Genomic DNA, 22732 nt, shown 5'->3' with positions numbered 1-22732 from the left:
TTCTTCTTCTTCTTCTTCTTTCTTTATAGTATAGGCCTCCAATGGGAGTATTATCGTACTGTTGGGAAAAAGCTTTCCCCCCGGGGGGATTGCATGGGGGAAGAATGGCTATATAACAATGCTTATATTCCAAATATATATGTATATGCCTCTATTATTGTTGTTGTTACCAATTATGTAAATCAATTGTATCTGATTTTATGCCCTTTATCATATGGGCCCTGTAATTTGGGAAATAAAAATATTCTATTCTATTCTATAACACGGTACTGAAAAATCTGTAAATTTGTATACATATGCAGTAAGGAGAAGATCTGGTACGAGTTTTATCTTTGGGCCGAATTAAGCAAATCTGCTGTCCCAGCATATTACTCTTAGTTTCTTTCCCCCTTACTTATATTCACCAGATTTTCCGGGAAACTTGAAAATACAAAAAACAAACACACATTTTAATGACAACTGAATGTCACAAACTCCAATCAAAACTGTAATTAATGTTCCGATTGGTCATTTGATAGTAAATCCGAAATGGAAAAATTCAGATTTATCAACAACTTTGCAAAGTAGGTATCCTACCGTAGTCTAAAATCGGTCATCTTGTTGGTTCGTTCGCCTCGGTACATGTATTTGTGTTTGAACTTATCACACGGGGAAACTACACATTAACGTCATTACGCTTCTATTATTTATTTTTTAGAACATGATTTGTACTGTGAGGGTACCCAAATTGCACCTATTTTGACTGTTTTTAACCTACGTTTATTTATCCTTCAGACAAAAGTTTTAATTATGTGTTAAAGATGTATCATTTTTTACTATATTGGTTCACCAATTTAATTTTGAATCCATATGGAATCATAGAAAATTAGTCTGAACTGACCTCCAAACCATCAACGATTCTGTAATGATGAGTACCCAAATTGCATCCATGCTGAAATTCGCGTCGTCAAAAGAAGAATAACAGAGCTTTTGTTTAATTTCTTCAAATATTTTGAACAATTGGATATAAGTACATGCTTAGTTTTTATTTTTTAAGAAATGGATTATGACGGATACTTGTAACATATTGTATTTGCTTATTCTAAAAAGATGACGTTTTGATGACGTTGCATGTGACATTTCTGTACATTTTGCTTTTTCGCTAAGGCCCCAAAAAAATATATGTCTGTTTCCTGCTGCCAAGGCAAATAGATTAGGGTCAGACTCAGTAGGTCAGGATTTTTTTTTTTCATTATTATTTTTTTTCTTTTTTGCACTCCCTGCAGTCGGTTCAATGTCTGGTTTGGTTGGGTTCCTGTACCCAAAAGTGTGTTAATCTCTGATTGACTTCTTCTCCCAGTGTCAACATTTTTATGGGGAAAATCTGGATTCAGAATATTTATTTTTGTCATCTGCTTGACCATGTTGACCAGAATATTTGTTTTTATCAAATTGTGGATCAGATTTTTTTTGGGGAAAAAAACATAACCCCCACCTCTTGAAGTTAAATGGATGTTCCCTAAGAGCTACGATCACCCAGATAGTATTGATTTAAAAAAAAAAATCATATTTTCCAGTTACACAGTTTAAATAACCATGTGCTGATTTCAAATACAATTTATAATCATGAATGTCCATGTTGTCAATCAAAATAATCAAAACAGTTTGGAGCCTTCTCGTAGGGTTTTTGGTTACATGATTATCTAGCCCTTTTTCATGATTATTTGATCATACTTTATTTTTGATTACTTCATTAATGACATTGTTTAAACTAATAATAGATGATTATGTGATTACTTGGACAATACCATGAGGGGCCTCAGTTTTCTACCTTTATTACATAAGGGGATCTCCTCAAACATGTTTCCCAAGTTCATTGTACATTATCACTGAACTAGTATACATTTTTGTTTAGAGGCCAGCTGAAGCACACCTTCGGGTTTGGGATTTTCTCCCTGCATTGTGAACTTCAGATGTTATCTGCTACTTGGTAGGGTTGTTATCTCTTTGGCACACTCCCCATTTCCATTATCAATTTTGTTATATTGGGAAACTTAAAATTCATTTAATGAACATGATGAATGTAAACAGTTTGGGATGTTGTCTGATCAATTATTTGCATTATTGGTAATTATTTTGAAAACTTTATGTATAATAGAAACATTTGTATTAACTTTGAATAGCAAAATTTATCAATAAGGGAACATCTTCAAATAAATCAATACTGATGGTTGTCTTTTTATAGCAGTACTAGTTATTGTGACAATTCACTTCATATGAACTTTGGTTGATAGTTGTCTAAATAGCAATCGTACAACTTTTCTTTAATTTTTATACGCCCGTCAAAATTTTGACGGGACGTATTATGGTATACAAATGTCCGGTGTCCGTCCGTCTGTCTGTCTGTCTGTCCGTCTGTCCGGCGTAAACATGTCGCACCGTAACTTGAGAACGACTTATCCAAATTTCATGAAACTTTATATAGTTGTTTCTTATGATGGTCAAATGATCTGTATACTTTTTGGTGAAATTAAGATTTAAACTTTTTGAGTTACAGCACTTTGTAACTAAAACAGGGGTGTGTTTTTTTTCACATGTCGCACCATATCTCAAAAACGTTTCTTGATTATTGCTTAAAACTTTACACACTTCTTAGTTATATTAATCTTAATATCTGTATACTTTTTGGTGATGATTCAAAATTTCATTTTTGAGTTTTTGAGTATTTTGTAAAAAAGGGGGAGGGTTTTTTTACATGTTGCGCCGTATCTCAAAAACGATTTATGATTTTTGCTTAAAACTTTACACACTTCTTTGTTATATTAATCTAAAGATCTGTATACTTTTTGGTGATGATTCAAAATTTCATTTTTGAGTTATTGAGTATTTTGTAAAAAAGGGGGAGGTTTTTTTTACATGTCGTGCCGTATCTCAAAAACGATTTATGATTATTGCTTAACACTTTACACACTTCTTTGTTATATTAATCTAAAGTTGTATACTTTTTGGTGATGACTCAAAATTTTATTTTTGAGATATTGAGTATTTTGTAAAAAAGGGGAGGTTTTTTTTTACATGTCGCGCCGTATCTCAAAAACAATTTATGATTATTGCTTGAAACTGTACACGCTTCTTTGTTATACTAATTTAAAGATCTGTATACTTTTTGGTTTGATTAAAAATTTTATTTTAGTGATATTTGTAAAAAAAAAAACAGGGTGGGGGGGGTTTCACATGTCCCGCCGTGTTTCAAAAACAATAAATGGTTATTGCTTAAAACTTCGGGCGTATCATGCGCTCATGGCGCAGCTGTTTATTTTTCATGATATTTACCACTGTATTTTTTTTGTTTATTTTTTTTTGCCTTTTATCTTGAAAACTGTAACAGAATTGAAATGGAAATGGAAAAGAACAGAAAACAATTGAGATCTCAACCCTCCTCTATAGCCAATGTAGAAAAAAAACCACACACACATCAATACACACAGTAAAACTTTTTTTACATATATTTAGCATTTTTGGGGGAAACTTTGGTGACTAAGAAATCTTGCATGCAGCAAAAATTATCAGGATGACAACAAAAAATATTTTAAATTACATTGATTCTGGACTACAATATTGCATAGTGGCCATGGTAAATGTTAAAGTACAAAAATGTATATCTTGGTGAGCGACATTGGCTCATAGACCCTCAAGTTTTGAAGTTTTGATTCTTTCATATTGAAATAAAACCACGTCTGCCATCAAAATATCTTATATGATCTACACTTATTTATAAAAGTTTATGTGTACCATATCATTCCTTATTACAGGCAGTATTCAAGTTTTGTATGACGACAACTTAGGTTTGATAGATTTTTACCCATCATCAAATACTGGAGTTGTGTACATCACAGAAGCTGAGCTTGTCTCAAACAGTTATAGGAGAAGATTGGCAAAGCTTAGAAAGGTAAAAATAAGTTACCCCAACAGTTATAGGGCCATGGGATCTATTGCCACCACTTTGGGTCTTTTCTCTGTACATTTTCTTTAAAAAAATCTTTCTCTGAAACTGCTCAAAGGATCAAAAATAATTGTGTTTGCTGTATCTACAGGATGTCTGCTTTTTGTTTGTGATTTTTTCCAGGTTTAAGAAATGCCCCTGAAATGTTGATTAAAAATGATTCTATTGGGCCAAGGAAGCTGTTGGCATCAGTTAATGAAGTTATTGTCCTAAAACTCCTTTTATGAATATTTTTGCCACTTTTTTTGTAAAAGAAGATAATTTCATTGGCCATGGTCTTCAACTAATCTTCCTGATGGTGCTAAAAAGTTACAAATTAACAATATGTAGTATAAGACATCTTATTTATAGTTCATTGCAGTTTAAGTAATTGGCATATAGATGCAGTTTTTCTTAACAATATGTGGCATACCATGCAAGATGATCTCTGACCTTGACCTGTAACCCTCTTAAAAACATTTCAGAACCTGAAACATATTTATTCTGAACTGCCATTTCAAAATCTTTAAGATGTACTATAGATTTTGTATATGGTGGGTGTTTGTGGGTCATACACCACTGTCTCATTTCATCAACTGTTCAACATGTTGAAAACAGTGAAGATTCTCTCCTCCCATTAATCAAATAAATATTCTTTTTTTGCCATGATATATTTTCAGTTCCTGAATTTGTTTGTATGACCATTCTTTTACTGAAGTGACTTCTAGGCATGAAAGGGAGAAATTAGTTTGAATTCACTGTAATAAATAATATGTCACATTTTAATAGAGATGATATTGTACATCATTTAAAAAGTACAGAAAGGCTTTGGCATTGAAGAATGTGAAATATTAAAGTTCAAACAATAAATATAGACTTAAAATAGGTTTCTTTCATTTGATTACCTTATTTATTACCAAAAAAAGAAAGAATTTGAGCACTTAAAACTTTAACTATATAACATTTTAAATGAACTTTAAGAAAATATTCCTTGTTATTCTTCAATGTCAAAGACTTCCTGGATTTTATAAGTGACGTAAAATGTCATCTCTATTAAAACGTCACATCTTTCATACTACACTTGGCTTTAATCAATCAAAATGAAGCATTAATTCTCAGCAGGGATATTAAAATGGCCGCAAGATTGAAAATGTATGCATTTGTTGGTCTTTTAGAGATATGTCATTTGGTTAGACAACTGAAAGCAAGATAGAGTTGAGTCTGAGATTCTGTATTAATGTTGAAAGGTTTGACACTTTAAATAATTAAGTTGATTGGACATAAAAGAGTGCATTGTTGGATTAGCACCATATTATTTAGCACAAAACTGGAATCATTTCGTGTATCAATAAGTTAATGCAATTGATTAAACTTTATTTACAAATCATGTCTGTTATAATAAATATTCAAGTTCACAAACATATCTTATTTCTCTGATTTGTTATTTCAAATTAGAAATTTACTTTTTGATTATTTCCATGCTTACAAACACACAGAGAGAAATACTGGTTCTTAATGTTATCCTATATCAATTCTATCTCACCTAGTCCTACAATTCTATCTTACCTAGTCCTACCAATGAAAAGCTTAGATTAGAACAGGACTACAGATTACAAACAGTGCAATAACAAACAGTCATGACAGTTGAATTCCACATTTTGTTCTATAACAGAACAGGGGAGATAACAAAAGCTTATAATCTGTTTTTATAGGCTAACAAATTGAAGTAATAGAGAGGAGAACAGGTACCAGTAAACACTTGAGATGTGTATATTTTTATTACAAAAAAAAGAAGGCAAAAACAGTCAATATATTACAGCAACTAAAACAAAGTTTATTGTTGGTTTTTTTTTATAAACTGAACTTAAATATTATAATTAAATTTAAGAACGCCAGACATGCATGTATTCTACAAATGACTCACGAGTCATGTGAGTGGGAGAGAGTATAACCATAAAGTTTAGTATTATAAAATAGCTTGTGATTGTAGATACAACCATGACAATACCTATTGTTGTGATTGTAGAAACAACAAAGAACCAGTATTTCTCTCGTTGTAAGACCTTTTTGTACTATTTCAGGCAAACAAGATACCTATTGTTGTGATTGTAGAAACAACAAAGAACCAGTATTTCTCTCATTGTAAGACCTTTTTGTACTATTTCAGGCAAACAAGATACCTATTGTTGTGATTGTAGAAACAACAAAGAACCAGTATTTCTCTCGTTGTAAGACCTTTTTGTACTATTTCAGGCAAACACGATACCTATTGTTGTGATTGTAGAAACAACTAAGAACCAGTATTTCTCTCATTGTAAGACCTTTTTGTACTATTTCAGGCAAACAAGATACCTATTGTTGTGATTGTAGAAACAACAAAGAACCAGTATTTCTCTCGTTGTAAGACCTTTTTGTACTATTTCAGGCAAACAAGATACCTATTGTTGTGATTGTAGAAACAACAAAGAACCAGTATTTCTCTCGTAGTAAGACCTTTTTGTACTATTTCAGGCAAACAAGATACCTATTGTTGTGATTGTAGAAACAACTTAAGAACCAGTATTTCTCTCGTTGTAAGACCTTTTTGTACTATTTCAGGCAAACAAGATACCTATTGTTGTGATTGTAGAAACAACAAAGAACCAGTATTTCTCTCGTTGTAAGACCTTTTTGTACTATTTCAGGCAAACAAGATACCTATTGTTGTGATTGTAGAAACAACAAAGAACCAGTATTTCTCTCGTAGTAAGACCTTTTTGTACTATTTCAGGCAAACAAGATACCTATTGTTGTGATTGTAGATACAACCATGACAACTTAAGAACCAGTATTTCTCTCGTTGTAAGACCTTTTTGTACTATTTCAGGCCAACAGGATACCTATTGTTGTGATTGTAGAAACAACAAAGAACCAGTATTTCTCTCGTAGTAAGACCTTTTTGTACTATTTCAGGCAAACAAGATACCTATTGTTGTGATTGTAGAAACAACAAAGAACCAGTATTTCTCTCGTAGTAAGACCTTTTTGTACTATTTCAGGCAAACAAGATACCTATTGTTGTGATTGTAGATACAACCATGACAACTTAAGAACCAGTATTTCTCTCGTTGTAAGACCTTTTTGTACTATTTCAGGCCAACAGGATACCTATTGTTGTGATTGTAGAAACAACAAAGAACCAGTATTTCTCTCGTAGTAAGACCTTTTTGTACTATTTCAGGCAAACAAGATACCTATTGTTGTGATTGTAGAAACAACAAAGAACCAGTATTTCTCTCGTAGTAAGACCTTTTTGTACTATTTCAGGCAAACAAGATACCTATTGTTGTGATTGTAGATACAACCATGACAACTTAAGAACCAGTATTTCTCTCGTTGTAAGACCTTTTTGTACTATTTCAGGCCAACAGGATACCTATTGTTGTGATTGTAGAAACAACAAAGAACCAGTATTTCTCTCGTAGTAAGACCTTTTTGTACTATTTCAGGCAAACAAGATACCTATTGTTGTGATTGTAGAAACAACAAAGAACCAGTATTTCTCTCGTAGTAAGACCTTTTTGTACTATTTCAGGCAAACAAGATACCTATTGTTGTGATTGTAGATACAACCATGACAACTTAAGAACCAGTATTTCTCTCGTTGTAAGACCTTTTTGTACTATTTCAGGCCAACAGGATACCTATTGTTGTGATTGTAGAAACAACAAAGAACCAGTATTTCTCTCGTAGTAAGACCTTTTTGTACTATTTCAGGCAAACAAGATACCTATTGTTGTGATTGTAGAAACAACAAAGAACCAGTATTTCTCTCGTAGTAAGACCTTTTTGTACTATTTCAGGCAAACAAGATACCTATTGTTGTGATTGTAGATACAACCATGACAACTTAAGAACCAGTATTTCTCTCGTTGTAAGACCTTTTTGTACTATTTCAGGCAAACACGATACCTATTGTTGTGATTGTAGAAACAACTAAGAACCAGTATTTCTCTCGTAGTAAGACCTTTTTGTACTATTTCAGGCAAACACGATACCTATTGTTGTGATTGTAGAAACAACTAAGAACCAGTATTTCTCTCGTTGTAAGACCTTTTTGTACTATTTCAGGCCAACAGGATACCTATTGTTGTGATTGTAGAAACAACTAAGAACCAGTATTTCTCTCGTTATAAGACCTTTTTGTACTATTTCAGGCCAACAGGATACCTATTGTTGTGATTGTAGAAACAACTAAGAACCAGTATTTCTCTCGTAGTAAGACCTTTTTGTACTATTTCAGGCCAACAAGATACCTATTGTTGTGATAGGAGAGAGAACTGGAACAAGCAGTCAGTATTTTTGTTCCCTTCAGAAGTTTTGTGTTATGGAACTTGGATTTTCATTGATACCAGTCCCTTCACAGAAAGAGGCAGGAACATTTCTAGCTCAAATGGTTAGTTTGATACAAGAAAAGTGGGTTTTTTTTTGCTTAACATGAAAGGTTTCTTGCTCTTAAATCAAAATGCTATGCTTCAAACTTCTGTTTATAAAATTTAAAGAATTTTGTTCCAAATTGTCTCAGATACTGAAAATATTTAGTATGTGGTAATGTGTTTTAATCCCAATCAAGATTACAATGATTTGTTACATAAGTTTTTCCTTACAATATTTTTTAAAACAAACATAGTTTTGTAGTTTAAACATTAATCATGTAAATTGGTTTCAGTTTTTATTTTTGTGGGTACTAATTTTCGTTGATTAAATTAAACTTAGATAATTGTGGATTATTAATTTAGTTGTTTAGCTGAGGTTTATATATAGAAAATTTGTTATTCGTTGAACAGTTAATTTTGTGGTGTACCTTTACCCACAAAAAATTGGTATCCAACAAATAATAATGAATCCACAGTAATAAGATGAATACACTGGTAGTTAGTAATTTTATGCTGTTATGCCATTTAAAAGGTTTGAAAAAAGAATTTACCAAAAGTTTTCAGTTGAAATTAAGAACTTGAGTGTTTTGTATTTTTCAGGTCCATGTTGAAGGACACAAGGAGACCAATCCATTCACCAAGAAGAAGAGATCAACACCTTTAGATCAAGCTTTGTTAGCTTCTGTTAAATCTATACCTAAACTAGGAGAAGTTAAATCTAGAATGTTATTGGAAAAGTTTGGAAGTATGCAATAGAAATTGGCTCAGTATTATTTGTTATTGATACATAATATTTGGATTTCCTGAGTCAATAATGAATCATGAATTCAAATGTTTAACTTAGTATGGTTTGTTTACAGGTTTGTATGCATCAATTAAATCAATATTTTTTTTACTCAATCCACAATAACATATTGGCACCCACAAACATAATCTACAGTTCTTGAATTTCCAGTGATAGATTTTAATGAAATTGGAACACATCAACAAACTCAGAGACATGTAAATTTTGTTTAGTTTAAGATTAACATTACATAATATCTGATATTGTTCTAAGAAATAAGTAAATGGTTTAAATTGTCAGGGCATGTAATTTTATCAAGTTTGTCATGGACTCAATTAGTAAGTCATAGATCATTTTTGGTTCAGGTAAGTTGTATTGCATTATTGTTACCATGGTTACTAATTCATCTAATTTAAAATAAATGAATAGGGGAGTTGGGTGGATGGGCTGTTGTTGTTTGGATGCTGGTATCCAGGTCATTTCGAATTTAGGAGGTCCCTGGTAATATTCAAAGACTTGAAACTTATATTGGCTACAACAAGGTCCAACGTACATGAAAACAAACTCAAACCAGTATCAACTCTTGGACTTCAGGGACTGTCAGTCACTGCAGGGTTCTCATTAAGGATTTTTGAAGGCGAGTTGTGGACTCATCATTTTTGACCATGGTGAGTCCTAACAGTAAGAAAATATTTCATTTTCTTTCTGCATTAAACATTTGATTACAAATCCTTATTATCTTATTTTCAGGTCTCCAAGCTATAAGTAAAGCATCCATTCAAGTGAGTACGTTTTCTAGAAAATTGTTGAATATTTGAGAAAAGAAACTAGTAAGTTGTCTACTGGTGGCAATACTGTTGGCCTACTTAAGTTGACAGTAGACAACTTACTAGTGTTACATAAATCCCAAAAATGAATTAAAATTGTCCGAACCTCTACATCAATTAAAGCAAATATACTGAGTGCCAATATATAAGAACCACTTGCATCCATTTTTTTTTATTTGATAATTATATTATTTTCACCAATTCTTCTTTAGAATTGAACAAATGATCTTATACTTGGCTCAATATATTTAAAGTAATCTCATGTTGCTCTCTAAGTTATATATTTTTTTATTTTAACCAAAATAAACCTAGAAAATTTACAAATTTTATTGTACCTTTAAATTTGTATCATGAAGAATGAAAACTGCACAAATGAACAAATTTTAGATAATAAGTATAACATTAAAACAAAAAGAATTTGAAAAGTTTTAAGTGTCATATGTTTGAATTTGATATACATGTTTAAGTCTGAAAATTGAAACCAACAGTGTTAGAGTTAGATTTCTATGCTGACAAATTATTGTGCCACAACAAGTTTTGATCTCGCAAGTTTGATACACTACAGAACCAATCGCTTAGCCTCATGCCAGGCACTCTGGAAAACTTGACCACAATCGTTATATTAAAAAATAACTTCAATAGTTGTAGTGTTACTTGTCATGTAAGGCAAATCTTGAGATAGACATGAGACATGAAAGTTAAAAGACAAGAAAGCTATCATTTTCCAAATCTATAGGATCCCTTGAATGAATTGAGAAAGTCATGCTGATGGTTTAACACTGAAGTGCATTGGTGTTATTATGACACGATTTTTTCTGATGGCTACACTGAAGTTATATGGTGGTAACACTGAAGTCTGATGCTCTACACAAACTATGGTACATTTGTAATGCTTTTCATGTCGAATTAGATGTCAATTTTTATGTTAGAAGCAATTTTCCAGGTTTTAAAGTTGATAAGGGGATTAGATAAACTGCTAATGTAGAATTATATCCACATGTAGAAAATCAAAGAGGAGGGATCTCTCATTTAGTATGCAACTGATATTTAGGACAGCCATTGACCATGAATAATGAGTAAATTTATATACTAACTATTAAAACAATCTATTTTTCATAATAATTGCAGGTCTGTAAATTTTAAACAAACAATCATACAATAAATAGACCATAGCACATCAGCATTCAAACCATCACACTTCAGGTAGAGCATCGCCCTTCAGTGTCCCCATTGCACATCAGCATTCAAACCATCACACTTCAGGTAGAGCATCGCCCTTCAGTGTCCCCATTGCACATCAGCATTCAAACCATCACACTTCAGGTAGAGCATCACCCTTCAGTGTCCCCATTGCACATCAGCATTCAAACCATCACACTTCAGGTAGAGCATCACCCTTCAGTGTCCCCATTGCACATCAGCATTCAAACCATCACACTTCAGGTAGAGCATCGCCCTTCAGTGTCCCCATTGCACATCAGCATTCAAACCATCACACTTCAGGTAGAACATCGCCCTTCAGTGTCCCCTTTGCACATCAGCATTCAAACCATCACACTTCAGGTAGAGCATCGCCCTTTAGTGTCCCCATTGCACATCAGCATTCAAACCATCACACTTCAGGTAGAGCATCGCCCTTCAGTGTCCCCATTGCACATCAGCATTCAAACCATCACACTTCAGGTAGAGCATCACCCTTCAGTGTCCCCATTGCACATCAGCATTCAAACCATCACACTTCAGGTAGAGCATCACCCTTCAGTGTCCCCATTGCACATCAGCATTCAAACCATCACACTTCAGGTAGAGCATCGCCCTTCAGTGTCCCCATTGCACATCAGCATTCAAACCATCACACTTCAGGTAGAACATCGCCCTTCAGTGTCCCCATTGCACATCAGCATTCAAACCATCACACTTCAGGTAGAGCATCACCCTTCAGTGTCCCCATTGCACATCAGCATTCAAACCATCACACTTCAGGTAGAGCATCACCCTTCAGTGTCCCCATTGCACATCAGCATTCAAACCATCACACTTCAGGTAGAGCATCACCCTTCAGTGTCCCCATTGCACATCAGCATTCAAACCATCACACTTCAGGTAGAGCATCGCCCTTCAGTGTCCCCATTGCACATCAGCATTCAAACCATCACACTTCAGGTAGAGCATCACCCTTCAGTGTCCCCATTGCACATCAGCATTCAAACCATCACACTTCAGGTAGAGCATCACCCTTCAGTGTCCCCATTGCACATCAGCATTCAAACCATCACACTTCAGGTAGAGCATCGCCCTTCAGTGTCCCCATTGCACATCAGCATTCAAACCATCACACTTCAGGTAGAACATCGCCCTTCAGTGTCCCCATTGCACATCAGCATTCAAACCATCACACTTCAGGTAGAGCATCGCCCTTCAGTGTCCCCATTGCACATCAGCATTCAAACCATCACACTTCAGGTAGAGCATCGCCCTTCAGTGTCCCCATTGCACATCAGCATTCAAACCATCACACTTCAGGTAGAGCATCACCCTTCAGTGTCCCCATTGCACATCAGCATTCAAACCATCACACTTCAGGTAGAGCATCACCCTTCAGTGTCCCCATTGCACATCAGCATTCAAACCATCACACTTCAGGTAGAACATCGCCCTTCAGTGTCCCCATTGCACATCAGCATTCAAACCATCACACTTCAGGTAGAACATCGCCCTTCAGTGTCCCCATTGCACATCAGCATTCAAACCATCACACTTCAGGTAGAGCATCACCCTTCAGTGTCCCCATTGCACATCAGCATTCAAACCATCACACTTCAGGTAGAGCATCACCCTTCAGTGTCCCCATTGCACATCAGCATTCAAACCATCACACTTCAGGTAGAGCATCGCCCTTCAGTGTCCCCATTGCACATCAGCATTCAAACCATCACACTTCAGGTAGAGCATCGCCCTTCAGTGTCCCCATTGCACATCAGCATTCAAACCATCACACTTCAGGTAGAACATCGCCCTTCAGTGTCCCCATTGCACATCAGCATTCAAACCATCACACTTCAGGTAGAGCATCACCCTTCAGTGTCCCCATTGCACATCAGCATTAAAACCATCACACTTCAGGTAGAGCATCACCCTTCAGTGTCCCCATTGCACATCAGCATTCAAACCATCACACTTCAGGTAGAGCATCGCCCTTCAGTGTCCCCATTGCACATCAGCATTCAAACCATCACACTTCAGGTAGGGCATCGCCCTTCAGTGTCCCCATTGCACATCAGCATTCAAACCATCACACTTCAGGTAGAGCATCGCCCTTCAGTGTCCCCATTGCACATCAGCATTCAAACCATCACACTTCAGGTAGAACATCACCCTTCAGTGTCCCCATTGCACATCAGCATTCAAACCATCACACTTCAGGTAGAGCATCACCCTTCAGTGTCCCCATTGCACATCAGCATTCAAACCATCACACTTAAGGTAGAGCATCACCCTTCAGTGTCCCCATTGCACATCAGCATTCAAACCATCACACTTCAGGTAGAGCATCACCCTTCAGTGTCCCCATTGCACATCAGCATTCAAACCATCACACTTCAGGTAGAGCATCGCCCTTCAGTGTCCCCATTGCACATCAGCATTCAAACCATCACACTTCAGGTAGAGCATCGCCCTTCAGTGTCCCCATTGCACATCAGCATTCAAACCATCACACTTCAGGTAGAGCATCACCCTTCAGTGTCCCCATTGCACATCAGCATTCAAACCATCACACTTCAGGTAGAACATCACCCTTCAGTGTCCCCATTGCACATCAGCATTCAAACCATAACACAACAGGTAGAGCATCACCCTTCAGTGTCCCCATTGCACATCAGCATTCAAACCATCACACTTCAGGTAGAGCATCGCCCTTCAGTGTCCCCATTGCACATCAGCATTCAAACCATCACACTTCAGGTAGAGCATCGCCCTTCAGTGTCCCCATTGCACATCAGCATTCAAACCATCACACTTCAGGTAGAGCATCGCCCTTCAGTGTCCCCATTGCACATCAGCATTCAAACCATCACACTTCAGGTAGAGCATCGCCCTTCAGTGTCCCCATTGCACATCAGCATTCAAACCGTCACACTTCAGGTAGAGCATCGCCCTTCAGTGTCCCCATTGCACATCAGCATTCAAACCATCACACTTCAGTTAGAGCATCACCCTTTAGTGTCCCCATTGCACCTCAGAGTTGTACATATTTATACTATTAAACGAGAAGACCTCATTTTGTGTGTCACTTCTCTTCTTTCCACATTAAATTAATCATCATGCCTCTGTAACTTTAGGCACAGTGCATAGTCGCATTTGTCATCCATTCTTAAGATTATTCAGATTGAGATATTTTGGGAGAAAAACAAGAAAAAGGAATCTGGATATTGTTTCCGTCATTGGACGTAATTTTAAGTCAGACCAGAATTCTGGTTTGCGTTTTCTGTTTACAGTGAACATACATATACAACGAATAAATTTATATTACTAATAGCGGGACATGCAAAATTGAAGAAGAATTCAAGCAGTGAAACAATACTTATTTCTTCTTTTAGGAATTGACTGCTGTTGTTGGAAAAGCTAGTGCTGACCATATAAGGACTTTTCTAGGTAATCCATCCTAAGTGTCAGAATTTTGCAGTCTAGCAAAAGTTTGTTCAGGAAATATTTATCAAGAGCAATCAAGGGCAGGACTACGTAGCAGTTATCATGTGTATTTAAAAATACTGAAAGCCTGAAGACACATGAAGAAAATGCAGAAGGGTTACAAAAGTTTTAAAGCAAAAGTTTACATCAGAGAGACTTTACAATGAATGTTTGCTATCAAGAACACTAAAAATGTTAACATTAATACCAATAAAAATGTGATTTTACAAAGTGAGTTTATATTTGCATGGAAAGGATGAACACTATGATTGATGTTGATTTTATCATGTTCACCTGTTCATAATAGGAGTTGACAAAACCTTATGACGTTCTTTGAATCTCATCAGGGAAGTTCGCAAAACTGTTCAATGTCCTCTGTATCTAAAATTTGAGTGGGCAAATATTTAAAAGATGTTCTTTGTATCTCACTTTAGGAGTGAGGAAACCTTCAGATGTCCTCATTTTCTCAGTGTGGGATTGGCAAAAGCTTTAAATGTCCTATGTATCTCATGTTGGGAGTGGTCAAACGTTCAGATGTCCTCTGTTTCTCATTGTGGGATGTGAAAAAAACTTTAAATGTTATCTGTATCTTTAAATGGGAGTGGGGAAACCTTCAGATGTCTTGTTTCACATTGTGGGATCTGCTAAAAAAAATAAGACATTCCATCCTGGTTGTTAGCAAAACCTAAAGATAACCTGTGTGTCTCATTGTTGGAGTGAGCAAACATTTAGATGTCTTCTGTGTCTCATTGTGGGAGTGAGCAAACATTAAGATGTCTTCTGTGTCTCATTGTGGGAGTGAGGAAAAACCTGAAAATGTCTTGTGTCTCAATGTGTGAGTGAGCAAACATTTAGATGTCTTCTATGTCTTATAGTGGGAGTGAGCAAACATTAAGATGTCTTCTGTGTCTCATTGTGGGAGTGAGCAAACATTAAGATGTCTTCTGTGTCTCATTGTGAGAGTGAGCAAACATTAAGATGTCTTCTGTGTCTCATTGTGGGAGTGAGCAAACATTAAGATGTTTTCTGTGTCTCATTGTGGGAGGGAGCAAACATTAAGATGTCTTCTGTGTCTCATTGTGGGAGTAAGCAACCATTAAGATGTCTTCTGTGTCTCATTGTGGGAGTGAACAAATATAGAGATGTCTTCTGTGTCTTATTGTGGGAGTGAGGCTCAGTGAGCAAACATTAAGATGTCTTCTGTGTCTCATTGTGGGAGTAAGCAACCATTAAGATGTCCTCTGTGTCTCATTGTTGGAGTGAGAAAACGTTAAGATGTTAATGCACTTCTGTGTCTCATTTTGGGAGTGAGGAAAAACCGGAAAATGTCTTCTGTGTCTCATTGTAGGAGTGGGCAAAACCTTAAGATGTCCTCTGTATTTCAGTGTGGGGGTTTAGTAAAACAGGAAGAAGATCTCGGTATCTCATTGTGAGAGTGGACAAACCATAAAGATGTCCTGTGTATCGCACGGTAATGTTAAAATAACTTCTCTGAAACTGACATTATTAAGATGCTTGATTTTTTTATTGACAACATATTTGTTACTTTCAGAGGACATGTTTTTCAACAGACTGTCAGCATTCCAAAGGGAACCAATTGTGCCCCTTTTCTTGTCGACTTGTTTCCTTATTATTATGAGGTTCACTTCATACAGGAACTTCTTAGGAAGAAAGATTAGAAGTTAGCAATATCCTATAACTCTACTTTCCACTATATAGATGACATTCTTTCACTAAATAATTCAAAATTTAGTGACTTTGTTGAACGCATCTATCCCATCCAACTAGAGATTAAGGATACAACAGATAAAGTTAAGTCGTCCTCATATCTGGACATACATCTAGAAATTGACAATGAGGGTCGGTTGAAAACAAAACTTTACGACAAAAGAGATGATTTCAGCTTTCCAATTGTGAACTTTCCATTTCTTAGTAGCAACATTCCAGCAGCACTTGCATACAGGGTATATATCTCCCAATTGATCAGATATTCCCGGGCTTGCATTTATTATCATGATTTTCTTGATAGTGGGTTGTTGCTCACAAGGAAGCTATTTAAACCAAGATGTCCAAATGGTGAAGTTGAAATCATCCCTTAGTAAATTTTACGGACGCCATCACGATTTTGTTGACAGTTATGGAATAACACATGATATCGTATATGTTCCTAATGTTGTAACTATAATCCCCTTCCCTTTCATGAATGTGATGTACCGAATTAGACTATTTACCGGATTTGTAATAACATAAGCAACACGATGGGTGCCACATGTGGAGCAGGATCTGCTTACCCTTCCGGAACACCTGAGATCTCCCCTTTTATTGGTAGGGTTTGTGTTTCTTATTCTTTAGTTTTCTATGTTGTGTCATGTGTTCTATTGTTTGTCTGTTTGTCTTTTTCATTTTTAGCCAGGCGTTGTCAGTTGATTTCCTATTTATGAGTTTGAATGTCCCTCTGGTATCTTTCGTCCCTCTTTTACAAAGTATGGAGTTTGCTCTTTGTAGAGTGTATAATGACCTATTGCTGCTTTAATTCACATCATTTTAACTTGGTTGGAAATGATCTCATTGGCAACATAACACTGGCACATTTCCTTATTTTATAAAGAAGGACAAGAATGGTTGACTTGATTATAAGAAAAATATTGTAATCGCAGATTTCTGAGACATGAGTATGCTAAGATAAATTTTCCTCAAACCGCATATTTTCTATAAATAGAAAGATGTGGTATCATTGCCAATTCAATAAGACAACTTTCCACAAGAGACAAAATGACAAATTTAAACTTCAGGTAACCGTACAGCCTTCAACAATGACAAAACCCATTCCACATTGTCAGCTATAAGGCCCCAAAATGGCAGATGTAAAACAACTAAAACGAGTAAACTAACAGCCTTCTACCAGAAGCCAAAGAAGGAAGAAAACAAATATTATACGGTTAGAACTTGGTTTCAATCTTATCTCGACGGGTTCAAAGGGATGGATTTTTAAAGCAGATTAAACCACACTCAAACTTCAAGACAGAATTAAACCCGTCTGTTGTGGGTGTTTGAGTGAAATTCTTAACTGGAAGACAAATGAACTAGTCATTACCTCCAGATAAGTGATTCTTCCTAGAAATGACTGATTAATAACATTTAATTGTAGAGGGAGATACAACATTCTGTTCAAATAGGTGGATCAGGTAGTCAGTCTGCCAGTTGTACAGAGAGTCGATCGGAAAGTGCCAACCTCCTTCTCACTACACCAACTACTGAAGATTGTCCACTTGGCATCATGGACTGTGTTGGTGGAATCTCTAGCTGCTCTGGAGAAATACCTTCTTATTTAGGAAAAACTCTCTCCTTGAAGGTATACCATAGAGAAACCACAAAAAGGGTATGCTTCTCTGGATTTGGATTAGATTTTGTTTATGCCAATAAGAATGGTCACCCCTTGTTCTGCTGAAAGATTCCTAAGAATTGCTGACAAAAATCTGATAGGAGGGATTAAGGCGTAAGCAGACATTCCCTCCCATGGAATACCCATGGCGTCTACTGTGCAGGCTTTCATGTCCGATACAAGGCACGAACATTTTGAGTTTGTACTGGAAAGGATAGTGTAAGAAGAACTGCCATAATTTTGGTGTGTTCCTGCAAATGATCTGGCGTCCCAAAAACAGACAGAAGTTTGGCAAACAAAGGCCCATCAAACCAGATAAGGTGAATGGTCTTGATGAACTATTGGAACTGTAAATTTCGCAATTCTGCGTATATGGGGGAGAATGCTGAAGAAGTTAAAATTGAAGAAGTCGAATTTAGATTGCGACCAAGAGGAACATTTAAAAGACCAAGCTTTTTGTGAAAACTGGCAAGTGAATTCTAAAACAAAGAACTAAGCCCTGGTGAGTAAGGTAATGTTCGCTTTGGAAAATGATGTCATGAGAGGGGCCCAGGTTTTACTTTTTCCTAGAGAACACAGAGATAGAAATATTACCTCGTTTGGAATTTTTACCAGTGAGAGAAACATTCACCTTAATTGCAGGCTTGGGTTTGACTGAGGGGCTTCTGAACCTTGTAAAGTAGCAAATCGAAAACCTTATCATTTGAAGGAAACTTTATAAGAGCATTATTGAGACTATCTGATATTTTTTGGCTAAGGTGCAGTTGGCTGTAGAAACATATAATCATTAACTGATAGGCACATACAGTATTGCTTACTTGAAAAGGAGAAGGCTTTACCTCAGGTGGAAGTGTTTAGTTCTCACACTTTAAATAAAAATGTTCAGCATTGCATAAAACCTGAGAAGCATTTCTAATTATATTCTCGGTTTTACACCACAAAGACGAAGAAAGACGCAGTCCATCAGAAGGTTTGAAATAATAGAAGACGACAAAGCCTTGTCACAGACGGGTACCAAATAACCAAAGTTAAGAACTCCAACCTGTAAATATAAAGCATTTAAGGGAAACTGCATTGTAGGAAATTAAATAGATGATACAATGGAACATGACATTCCTTGTTTTTCATTGGATGATATGTTTCATTTGGGGATTCCGCCTGTCAGACTTGCGCAGATGGACTTACTCAGAATGTAAAATGGTAACATACTTATTGATATAAAATCATGCAGTCTATACACATAATTGCGGTTGTTTTCATAAACCAAAAACAAGATGACTACCAAGATAGTTATAATACTAGTAGAATAAAACACAAGACTACATACACTGAAATGTATCTATCTTCATTGATTATTATATTGAAAGTCTTTGAAATCAGTTTAACAACCAGTGTTATAAAAACTGAAATTTGATTAATGAACCATGACAATGGGATAGAAGCAAATGCCATACAATCATTCCATACAACAAATACAGCAGACCTATTTCTAATATTTAAAAACTAGAGGCTCTCAAGAGCCTGTATCGCTCACCTGACTTTACTTGGGTCTATAAAATCATATAAAAAAAAAATTTGTCTACAAAGTGACAACACTTGGCCAGCTCATCAAAAGGAATATTCAATTGAAGCTATGTTTGGTTTCATTCCATTCAGTGGTTCTCTAAAAAAGTCATTTGTATGCATTTCCCAAAGGATCCTATGTTAATTAAGTCCCCCTCTGGCGGTCATCTTGGATTATTGATCGGCTTCAAAGTTACAACACTTGGTCAGCACTTCATAAGGAACATTCATCATATGTTTGATTCCATTCCATTCAGTGGTTCTCTAAAAAAAAGTCATTTGTATGCATTTCCTATAGGTCCTATGTTAAACTAAGTCCCCCGCTTGCGGCCATCTTGGATTATGGATCGGCTTCAAAGTTACAACACTTGGTCAGCTCCTCATAAGGAACATTCATGCTATGTTTGGTTTCATTCCATTCAGTGGTTCTCTAAAAGAAGTCATTTGTATGCATTTCCAAAAGGGTCTTATGTTAAACCAAGTCCCCCGTTGGCGTCAATCTTGGATGATGGATTGGCTACAAAGTAACAACACTTGGTCAGCCCTCATAAGGAACATTCATGCTATGTTTGGATTCATTCCATTCAGTGGTTCTCTAGAAGTCATTTGTATGCATTTCCCATAGGGTCCTATGTTAAAGACGTTAAACTAAATCCCACGCTGGCGGCCATCTTGGATTATGGATTGGCTACAAGGTAACAACACTTAGTCAGCACCTCAGAAGGAACATTCATCCCATGTTTGGTTTTATTCCATTCAGTGGTTCTCTAGAAGAAGTTCAAAATGTTAAAAGTTAACGACGACGACGGACGACGGACGTCAAGTGATGAGAAAAGCTCACTTGGCCCTGTGGGCCAGGTGAGCTAAAAAGCAACGCTGACCTAACCATGAAAACTTGACATCGATCACCGTCCCAAAAAAATGATGCCAGTTCATGTGAACCCTGTCTGATACATTCACATCGTGCAATGATTCTATGTACCAAATAGTTTTCCTATTAATAATTATTAGCAAGAAAATCACATGACGAAAACTATAACTTTTGAAGCAGTGATGAATCTAAGTTCCCGTCCACATCCACTCTGTGTTTTTGTTAGATCTATTTCTATTTGTATCCATCAGTTGAGTTGGGCCTTTTTCTAACTGATTTCTTCATGCTATGTTTGGTTTCATTCCATTAAGTGGTTCTCTAGAAGAAGTCATTTGTATGCATTTCCCAAAGGATCCTATGTTAAACTAAGTCCCCCGCTGGCGATCATCTTGGATAATGGATCGGCTTCAAAGTTACAACACTTGGTCAGCACCTCATAAGGAACATTCCTGCTATGTTTGGTTTCATTCCATTCAGTGGTTCTTTAGAAGAAGTCATTCGTATGCATTTCCCATAGAGTCCTATGTTAAACTAAGTCCCCCGTTGGCGGCCATCTTGGATGATGGATCGGCTACAAAGAACAACACTTGGTCAGCCCTCATAAGGAACATTCATGCTAATTTTGGTATCATTCCATTCAGTGGTTCTCTAGAAGTCATTTGTATGCATATCCCATAGGGTCCTATGTTAAACTAAATCCCCCGCTGGCGGCCATCTTGGATTATGGATTGGCTACAAGGTAACAAAACTCAGTCAGCACCTCAGAAGGAACATTCATTCCATGTTTGGTTTCATTCCATTCAGTGGTTCTCTAGAAGAAGTTCAAAATGTTAAAAGTTAACGACGACGACGGACGACGGACGTCAAGTGATGAGAAAAGCTCACTTGGCCCTTTGGGCCAGGTGAGCTAAAAAGCAATGCTGACCTAACCATGAAAACTTGACATCGATCACCGTCCCAAAAAAATGATGCCAGTTCATGTGAACCCTGTCTGATACATTCACATAGTGCAATGATTCTATGTACTAAATAGTTTTCCTATTAATAATTATTTAAAATAGCAAGAAAATCACATGACGAAAACTATAACTTTTGAAGCAGTGATGAATCTAAGTTCCCGTCCACATCCACTCTGTGTTTTTGTTAGATCTATTTCTATTCATCTGTTGAGTTAAGCCTTTTTCTAACTGATTTCTTCATGCTATGTTTGGTTTCATTCCATTAAGAAGTCATTTGTATGCATTTCCCAAAGGGTCCTATGTTAAACTAAATCCCCCGCTGGCAGCCATCTTGGATTATGGATCGGCTTCAAAGTTACAACACTTGGTCAGCACCTCATAAGGAACATTCATGCTATGTTTGGTTTCATTCCATTCAGTGGTTCTCTAGAAGAAGTCATTCGTATGCATTTCCCATAGGGTCCTATGTTAAACTAAGTCCCCCGCTGGTGGCTATCTTGGATGATGGATTGGCTACAAAGTAACACTTGGTCAGCACCTCATAAGGAACATTCATGCCATGTTTGGTTTCATTCCATTCAGTGGTTCTCTAAAAGAAGTCATTTGTATGCATTTCTCATAAGGGTCCTATGTTAAACTAAGTCCCCCACTGGTGGCCATTCAGTGGTTCTCTAGAAGAAGTCATTTGTATGCATTTCCCTTCAGGCCAGGTGAGCTAAAAAGCAACGCTGACCTAACCATGAAAACTTGACATCGATCACCGACCCATAAAAATGATGCCAGTTCATGTGAACCCTGTCTGATACATTCACATTGTGCAATGATTCTTTGTACCAAATAGTTTTCCTATTAATAATTATTAGCAAGAAAATCACATGACAAAAACTATAACTTTTGAAGCAGTGATGAATCTAAGCTCACGTCCACATCCTCTCTGTGTTTTTGTTAGATCTATTTCTATTTGTATCCATCTGTTGAGTAAAGCCTTTATCTAACTGATTTTTATGGTTTGTTTTTTTGATGTACTGTAACACCACTGTCCCAGGTTAGGCTTATAAACAAAATCAACCCTGCCACATTCTTAATGTACCTGTCCCAAATCAGGAGACTGTAGTTCAGCATTTGTTGTTGGTTCATGTCCATCATATTACTTTCTCAAAAGTTGTTTTGTTATAAATAAGGTCGTTAGTATTTCAATTTAAATTCATCATCAGGGCCTTTTAAAGCAGATGAAACAGTATGTCATTTTCTGAATGGTTGCTAATACTTTTTAACATCTAG

At 36.2% G+C, this 22732-nt stretch overlaps 1 protein-coding gene across 1 annotated transcript; it reads left to right on the top strand.

Annotated features, from left to right (window-relative positions):
- The first annotated feature begins 397 nt into the window (after positions 1-397).
- LOC139488770 (Fanconi anemia core complex-associated protein 24-like) lies at positions 398-14907 on the top strand. The gene is made up of 6 exons (XM_071274658.1): positions 398-563; positions 3792-3928; positions 8244-8396; positions 8977-9121; positions 9911-9942; positions 14586-14907. The coding sequence occupies exons 1-6, from the start codon at positions 464-466 to the stop codon at positions 14652-14654; spliced, it is 636 nt and encodes a 211-aa protein (XP_071130759.1). The 5' UTR covers positions 398-463; the 3' UTR covers positions 14655-14907.
- Positions 14908-22732: the final 7825 nt, after the last annotated feature.

The sequence above is a fragment of the Mytilus edulis genome, chromosome 9, assembly GCF_963676685.1.
Source record: "Mytilus edulis chromosome 9, xbMytEdul2.2, whole genome shotgun sequence".
Taxonomy (NCBI): Eukaryota; Metazoa; Mollusca; class Bivalvia; order Mytilida; family Mytilidae; genus Mytilus; species Mytilus edulis.
The sequence above is the reverse complement of the archived record's forward strand: the minus strand, read 5'-3'. Positions and strand labels throughout refer to the sequence as shown.